The 9,451-nt window shown below is 31.9% G+C and overlaps 1 protein-coding gene across 1 annotated transcript; it reads right to left on the minus strand.

Annotated features, from left to right (window-relative positions):
* Positions 1-462: 462 nt before the first annotated feature.
* LOC132732479 (F-box only protein 25-like) lies at positions 463-6,935 on the minus strand. Its single transcript, XM_060718912.1, has 9 exons — positions 6,787-6,935; positions 5,371-5,474; positions 4,818-4,980; positions 4,129-4,222; positions 3,332-3,501; positions 2,704-2,803; positions 1,954-2,119; positions 1,554-1,626; positions 463-1,121 (listed from the first exon to the last, which is right to left on the minus strand). The coding sequence occupies exons 2-9, from the start codon at positions 5,463-5,465 to the stop codon at positions 993-995; spliced, it is 990 nt and encodes a 329-aa protein (XP_060574895.1). The 5' UTR covers positions 5,466-5,474; positions 6,787-6,935; the 3' UTR covers positions 463-992.
* Positions 6,936-9,451: the final 2,516 nt, after the last annotated feature.

A 9,451-nucleotide genomic window follows, 5' to 3' on the forward strand; every position in this document is an offset into this window, starting at 1 on the left:
TAAATACTTTTTATGAGTTTACTTTATCTCGGCCACCATACAGTAAAATCCACTTAAAACGATATTCAGGGGACCGCCGTATTTATATCGTAACGGGACGGCCGCAACAGCATTAATATTGTTATAAGCGGTATATCGTTATAAGCGGTATCGTTATAAGTGGAGTTTACTTCGACCTAGGCACCACTGGCATTGGAACACAGAATTGCACTGCAAGTTTAGAAATTAAATTTTCAAAAATCTGAAGGTAACATTTGCATTAGTTACTATAGTTCTTATACATTACATACATACTATTATGTTGGAGTCTATAGGTTTGAGGACATTATAAATGTTTTATTATGGAAACAAGTGTCCTGAAAAAGAGCGCTTATAATAAAAACATAAAACAAGTTTGAGACCTATCTTTATTTCCAATATCAAAATAAAGTGCAATGTATAAAAACTGAAAGTGTGACTTAAAGTGTGACTTATATATGAACAACAACAATAATGACAACAACAACAGAAGCATTAAAAGAAATAAATTACATGTTCATGTAAACTTGCCCTATCTTTTTGTACAAGATGAACTTAAATAACAGTAAAAGTATGCAGTGAATGTGAACAATATTGTGTTTTGTATATTAAACAATCAATTCAATAAGCATGGTGCATGTAACATTTGACGTTCATACTTTTAGATAAAAAAAATCTACTGATAAAAGTATGCAGTGGCACTATTGCACAAAGACTGGTATACTTCATATTTCTTCTTCGCCTACGTCCGACTCTTCCGCTCCAAAATACACTCCAGAATATCTACATTTACTGTATTTGGAAAGCTTAACCTACTTAACAAAACTAGACGTGAGAGGGTCAAGGTTTTACCAGTGTTAGGATTAAAACAGGGACTGTGTCTATGTAGCTCGTGATAGTCACATTATTGTCTCTATTTACAACATTCAGTATGTTCTTTGATAGTTTGTGCACACACACCCCCAGTAAAAACTTTATTGATAAATTTCACCCCAAGAACGTGGGGTACCAAAAAATATGGAGAAGATTTCTTTAGGACTGATTGGCTCCAAATAAACGCCCTCTACATCTTGATCTGAGCTCCAGCAAATATGAGAATTCATCTGAAAAAATAGACCAATTATGAATTATCGTTAGAATAAACAAAATACTATCGTAAATAAAAAGAACTGTATGGAACACCATCTTGAGGTTAAAATTATATTCACGAGTAGATTAATTAAGTGTTTTTGCCTTAGATAATATCATATAAAATATATATAATATAAGGACGAAATAACTAAGTAAAAATAATATGACAAAAATAAGTACACAAATGGTCTGGATATTTACTGGATATTTATCATCTTTTTATTTCGGTGCCACATACAGGCTTCCGTCTCACACGGAAAGAGGATATACGAAAAAAAGGTTTGCTACTGGATAAACAGGACAATATGACAACACGTTATAACACAGTAGGTAAAGCCGGTACTATCAATTTTCGCAGTTTAAAAAGGATAACTTGATATTTTAAATTTTGAAATGCTTCATACCATCCAATGCAAAGTTTTACACGCCGAGCAGATAACCAACTGGTCTGTGTATTTCTTCTTTAAACCATATTTTCTGAAAGAAAGTGTGAAAATATTTAATGCAATACATGTACGATTCATAAAAGAACGATTGATCTACGCAAAGTTCAAAAAGGCTTTTACAACTTGCAAGTCCTACCTGGCATTAAAATATCTTTTTTGTTCTAGGTTCTATCGAATTCAGTTTTCAGATGCCAATTTTTGGAGGTAGTGGTAAGCTTTCGGCCAAGAAACAAGATTAGTTAAATTACTATAAATTTAAGGGGACAACGAACGCGAAAGTCAAAATAACTTGTTTAACTGTTAGTTATATATGTAGGTCATTATAAATGCAAATATTGCAATATAACAATTTACTTACTTTGAGCATTTGGCATGTAATTGTTGCCAAACTGATGCACTGGTGTCAATGTATTCTGTATCTTCTATGAATGTGTACATTTGTTTCTCCGTGAAATGGTACTGCACGAGTTTCTGCCATATAGAGCTATCTTGAGTCATGTAATATAAATCGGAACACGTCTTTCCTGAAAAGGTATAAACAATCAACAAATAAACCCATGGGTAGAAAAATATAATCAAATTATAATTTCCTCAGCATTTTGTTTGAAAATAATGGTATATTGTAGATAAAATGAATTATGTCAAAACAGATCAGAAAACTACTCAACTGGCTAGTTTGAAAGGTTAACTTTATCTCTCTCCCATATAAGTATAATGGTGATGGGAATTTATTAAAAAAAAGACAAAAAAAAACCCATCAAAAACATGTACGTAAAGAATTGCAACAAAAATAAGACAAATGTACTATAAAAAGGTAAAACAAATGACAAAAGCAGGTAAAAGGCATCTCTGTGATCCAAAAAGATATTTGAATTGAAACTTATATGTAATAAAATCGATTTTCACACTTTGCTACAGATTCTTACAAAGGTAAATGCATGAAGCAGGGGTCCTATAAACAATGATTTAAAAATAAGGTACAGAACAAGGAAAGTTGGAACGTAGAAGAAGTATTCGTCATAACGGAGTGTTCGCGATATCCGAGTACGCTATAAACAAGTGAGGACCATTTTAATATTATGTAATTTTGGTATATAAATGTTTGTACCAAGGTTTATAATGTCTTTGTGGTCGGTAAGTCTCAGCATTATCTCACGAATGCATTCTTTAGGCAGGTCTGTAAGCGTTGGCAGCCCATCTTCAACTCTCTGAAATAACAAGCATCGTGTTTTAACCATGGCTGTGTGTCGAAGATTCAGCTGTCATAACGATTTTTATCAAATGTATATACATGTATTAAATTGGCTGTTATTCGCTTAATATTAAAGCGTCATTAAATATCATCTTCCTTGAACCTTGCGGCCCCAAAAATCAAAATGGCGCCGAGAGTGGCAGCCGTTGATTTGTCTATGGCAAGATACTCATCCTATCAATTCAATTAAAATGGCCGTGGATATAAAGCAAACCTTCAGCGAATCACTTGACAAATCAAACTGGTTATGAGCAACCATACAAGAGACTCATTATTTTAATCTAGGGGCTTTAACTTTACAAAATCTAAATGGCTTTGATGATTTCACAGTTCCTACTCTTAATTTTATTTAGCATTTTAAACACCATAAGAATGTTACTCTGTAGTCATTATATATACTGCAACAGTGACATTGTCTTAACTTTGACGCGTTTCTGGTACATGTAGTAATTTCTCATTTTCTATTCATTTAATTAATGCTTACCTCTGACACAGTGTACTGGTCCATCTTCGTGCTTATATTTGCCACAGTCTTTATATGTCTGTTCCAGAGGGATTTCGAGCCTATTCGTTCTTCAGTTTGATCAGTCATGGATTTCATAGTACAAACCAGTAACTTTTTCACAGGGACAACGTTCGTTTCTGTATGCATTGCTGTAATACAGAAGTTTATTTTTACTCAACGGAATATGCTAGGGCCACCTAGACTTATCATGTTGTTATCAGGTTATATGGCCCTATATAAACGGCTGTTTGTATAAATCCGTGTCGCCAGGCGAGAGAACCGTTAATATAAATCCATATAACCTATCAAAATCTTTATAACGAATTTATTATACAGCAAACTTCCTTTTCTAGAGGAAAGCATGAAATTGCTTCATTATTTAAAGAAGCCGTCTATATAATTTATATTTATAAATGGCCCGGTTATCCAATGAAAAGCGACGTTACAAACGTGCAGTATTATAATTATTATAATCATTTTGTGACAAATTGAATTATTACATCTGAAATACTGGACACAATTCCACGTTTAATTGCCATCATTAGAATAAAATGTAAATATGTATATGGAGATCTAATACATGCACCTTTGAAAATCAGTTTGTGCCATGAGAAAGTTACTAGCATTGTAGTGCCTTTTACGTCACACAGTTAAAGGTTAATGGTACGTTAGACTCTCTCTTAGAATAGAGGAGGTACATCCTAATGGTATAATCGATTGCATGCAAAGTGTACCACGTGCGGAAACATTAAAATCTAGGTCTCACACACACTTACCTTCATTGACAATGGCCTCTAGAATTTTGAAGATTTGCCTTTGAGCGCAGCCACTTACTTTACTAAGACCTTTTGTCATCAGTAATCCCATTAACTACAAGAAAATAAAGTTATTTTATTCACTATATAAGAGTTACAAAGCTGATATTAGTATTTTGTCCGAGTGAAAATCCTATTTAGTTGTAACTGGTAATAACAAATAGGGCGACAAATGACGTCATAATTGCGATATTTAAAAGCCCAGTCCCAATTGTATTTCGTAAATATTGTTCACATGTTAAATATTGAATTGAATAACTATGTTTACTTTTTTTTGAGATGCAACATTTAGCGGCCTAGTGCGACTTAAGGCGGCAAGTGCGACATTTAGTGTCGTTGCGACATATAACAGCGCCACACTCATTTACGCAAAAATATATAACTATTGTGAAGATTACGGTTCTGCAAGATGATTTTCATAAAAAATAACATTTTACGTCTTTGTCCTACATTTTTTTTCATCCAATGACGATGCCCTAACCTGGAAATCTATTTCTCTCAAGATTACGTCGCTCCATTTCAGCCGTTTAAATCGTTTAATATTTTCTTATCAGCGTCTTTTGCATATTTTTCATATTTCGGTGTATAATAACAGTCCAGTTTTCGTTACTTTTAATAACTTTACGTTAATTTGTGATAAAACAACTTACATCATTAAGATATTCCTTTTTGCGAACGTCAAATATCGCAGACATCAGTTCCATATATTCTATAAACTCTGACACACAGACGGACAGTTTCCGGTTTCCTTTAGTGCCGCTGACCATAACATTACGCGAGCAGCTGACCTCGCGGTTACAAGCCGGAACTACCCTATATATAAAAGAAAATTATTATGTTGACATTTTATCGTCTATTGGTTAGATGAAAATGTTTCAATATTGACATCTCTTGCGTAATTTCATCATCATCATCTTTATCATCATCATCTTCATCTTTATCATCATCATCATCATCATCACATGAAAAACAAAATCAATGTCAAACTACTGGAATTATTGCACCATCACTAAAATTCAATATTGCAATATGCCTCATTAGCCATAACATCAACTTCATCTTGTAGATTAATATAGGAAATAATTTCTGAAAAGATAGCTTATTTCCATTAGATCGTTAAAAATAGTATTGTTTTATCATTTAAAAAATGAAATAGTTGGACTCAATATATAAGTAATAATAATATATAACTATAGTAATTACTTTGCATTAATTTTCTGTTCCTGCATCGCTGCATATTCTACATACTCTAATTGTCGTAATACCCAACCACGTTCAGTTTTAATCCATTCTGACATCTTTGAATTCTACAAAACACATATAAAAACATAATTGAGCCGCGTCACGACAAAAACAACATAGTGGGTTTGCGACCAGCATGGATCCAGACCAGCCTGCGCATCCGCGCAGTCTGATCAGGATCCATGCTGTTCGCTTACAAACCCTATAACTAGTAGAGAAATTGATAGCGAACAGAATGGATCCTGATCAGACTGCGCGTATGCGCAGGCTGGTCTGGATCCATGCTGGTCGTAAACCCACTATGTTGGTTTTGTCGTGACACGGCTCAATAATAAAAAACATATGCAGACGGTATGTACACATTTGTATATTCAAGCTAGGTAGCATTCCAGGAGTGTTGATAATTTCTAAAAATATCTAAAGGTTATTTTGGCAAGCTGACTGGATTTCCTCAGTGTTCGTTAGGTTATCAAAATGCCTCTCTGGCTATTATTGTAGATTTTTAGATTTAAAAATTATCTCAGAATCTATCACAAAACGTCACATTATTTGACTACCATGCAGAAATGTAAACTGTTCCCAAGGGTATGTTAACCTAAATCTTGCGTAACCAGGCAATTGTGCATCTAAACACTGCAAACTGCTCGATCTTTCAGAAATAAAAACACAAATCATACATGTTATAATCAATAAACAAGATCATGCCATGAACAATTTGTAATTTGTTTTAATGAGTGTGTGATATTATAATTAAGTGAATCTAGATACTTCATTGCATTCTTTTTTAAGTGTGATCGATTCAATAACTATTTTTCAAGTCAACGAGCGTGCTGAATAATTTTATTTGCATTAAGCACATATTGATAATAAATATCATGTCGAGGTAATACAAATCTTGATTTTGAAGATAGATCTATACATTAAAAATGTAGAAAAGCCTCAAATGTTTATATGACGTAACGCCCGTTCTATTCTGATGAAGCTTCATGTACTTTATTTAGCGAATAGCGTAAATAAATGTTAGAGATAATGTACATGTTGTTGTTATTGGACGTTTACGTTTGACTGGTTAAGAAAATTATAAACATATAATTAAGAAGAGCATACTCTTTTTATCAGTCAGTATACAAGCTGCTCACGTGATCTATCTCTACTATATAGTTTAGTGTGCAACTGCCTTAACCAAAAGTTAAAATTTTGATCAATTTTACATAATAGGTTAAACAAACCAGCATTAAACCCTGAAGTAAGTGTAACTAAAAATAGAGTATACTTGTTATAAATATATAGTGCAATTTAGTGATATGCAAAAAAAACGTAAAATATAATTAGAAACTAATAATAGAAAACGAAATTTAATGAGATAATAAATTTTACCTTTATGCTAGTCAACACTTTAACGTCCACCACTCAAATGATTCAGTAAACGCGAATAACTACCCTGGGAAATTTAGTACATGTATACCTGTCCGTCAGATCTTTTTATAGACGGTCGATAAACAAGTCGTTTACCATATATGGTAATCGTGGAATACAAGGCTAAATATTTTAGCAAAACATGTATATATTTCAAAGTATTTCCCCTATAAGGAACCATTCGTAAATTTTGGAATAATATGGAGTAATAAAACGGCTTAAATCAATTATTTATAATATTTTCTGTTAATATGCAAAGTTTATTATGTACAACGTACGTGTACTACATTTTGACCTAGTAGAAAAAAATGCGAGTTAAAAATACTGTATAGCAATATGCATGGATCTTTGTAAGCGTTCGAAAATGTTTATTCATAAATGTATTTTTAACAAAGTACATATATTATTATATTGAGCGTAAAAAATATTTGGGATACAGCGCCTAGCAGAACAGTCATGAAAGCATAGCATAAGTACTCCATATGTTACTTTGAACGATACATATGTCAAATGGGTAATAAACTCTTAAAACAAAAATAGCATTGTTCATATTAAGAAAAAATAAAATAAAAACATTAACATTAATTTATTGTCCTAAATAATTATCTTTGGTCACACCAGGATAACTTTATTCACTATTTAATTTACAACGTATGATATATATCGATCAAGGACACTGATAGGCCTATAAAATTTAATTTGATACGCACATACGCATTTTTTATGAATTTATGAAATATATAATCACAAATATTATGGCAGATACTTTTTATTCTATGGAACAGTAACATGTAATTAGAGTACTTGTAGATTTATCACTATATACTGCGCTAATTAATTATAGTCTATTAAGAGACCATTATCGATGAATTATTTTGAGAATATATAACTTAATTTCATATTATTTTATCTGGCATGTTGTATATTCTTTATTCCTGTTCAAATAATTTAAATAAACGTGTGTTCGTTCCTATATATGCACCTAAACTATGGAATTCACTTCCCCAACACCTCAGACTGTAAGTGAATTATGACCAATTCAAAACTTAAATTTAATTGGTGCATGGAATGGAGAGAGTTGCTCATGTACTAATTCTGTCTATAAACCTGCATTATAGTTTAGCTCCATCTTCAGTCTTGTTTCCTGCCTGATTTCTTTTGTTTTGCTGTATACCTACATGTATCTTTAAAGTTGCTTGTATCACATTTGGCTTAAATTTTGTTAATATTCTCAACATAAATGTTTATTTTGTTTTTCCAGTGTGTTTGAATTTTGTTTGCTTATTGCCAGCTTGTGAGGAGGCTGCTGATCACTTCTTGCCAAATTTGAGTTGGGGATTTTTCTTTTTAAAACCTATTTAGTGGTCACACTTTTGTGATCCTTTTCATTTTCAATATCTTATTTTCTTTGTTTTATAACAGTCCTTAGGCCTGGGACAAGATCAGCAGAATCCAACTTTTAATTTAATCTTATTTTATGTATGAGCTAATATGTTCCGCATTTTTTATCTAGATATATATTATATATTCACTTATATTACAGTAATTTAAATGTTATCCCTAGCATGTCAATATTATTTATTGCTTATTATTATTTTACTTTAAACTATTACATTTAGTGTCTACATCCCACATTATAGTATAACCATTAATTTAACTTGTTTTTTACCATTTGTCTTTCTTTTAAAAGATTATCATAATGTGCTTCTTTTATGAGTTTTATGTTTATATGCATGTATGTCGGTCAAAAGCTATACATAGCTTATGTTTTGTAAAATGTTATATATATACCAACAATAAATAAATTTTGATTTGATTTGATTTGATTTGATAAAAGCACTATTAAGTGTTGAATATTGAGTATCGCTCTTAACCGCCTTGTCTGCTGGTACAAAAATAGTGAAAAGCTGTACTGAGTAATATATCCTTTTTGAAATGTCTTAAAGCAAGTCTTCAGTACATACGATTTTTCTACTCTTTACACTACACTGCCACATAATTTAATTCATGATAAACTAATTTCCCTTATTCAGAAAACCTTTGCACGGGAAAAAGTTACATTTCTTGCATGTAACTCTCAAAAAGCCTTCTTTACAAACTGTATTGTAAAACAGTATACTATGTGGACCTGTGACGAAGTTTGTAGAGCACTCTCTTTTCTTTTAGACAATATTTATGTCAGGTTTGGTAATACCCTATTCAAACAAATAATAGGAATACCTATGGGTACTAATTGTGCACCCCTGGTCGCCGATTTGTTTTTATATTGCTATGAAAGAGATTTTATGTTGAGTCTCTCTGAGAATACACAACAAGAGGTTATATCAGCATTTAATAACACTTCCAGATACCTTGATGACATTTTTAATTTAGATAATTCTTATTTTGATCAAATGGTGTCTAAAATTTATCCTACTGAGCTACAACTTAATAAAACAAATTCTTGAAATTTAACTACATCATTTTTGGATCTTCATATCACTATCAAAAACAATTCTATTCACACGAAAATCTATGATAAAAGAGATGACTTTGATTTTAGTATAGTAAATTATCCTTATTTGGATGGAGACGTACCGCATGCAACATCTTACGGGGTTTATATATCTCAGTTAATTAGATTCGC

Source organism: Ruditapes philippinarum, unplaced genomic scaffold (assembly GCF_026571515.1).
Source record: "Ruditapes philippinarum isolate M1 unplaced genomic scaffold, ASM2657151v2 ctg269_1_1_1_1, whole genome shotgun sequence".
Classification (NCBI taxonomy): Eukaryota; Metazoa; Mollusca; class Bivalvia; order Venerida; family Veneridae; genus Ruditapes; species Ruditapes philippinarum.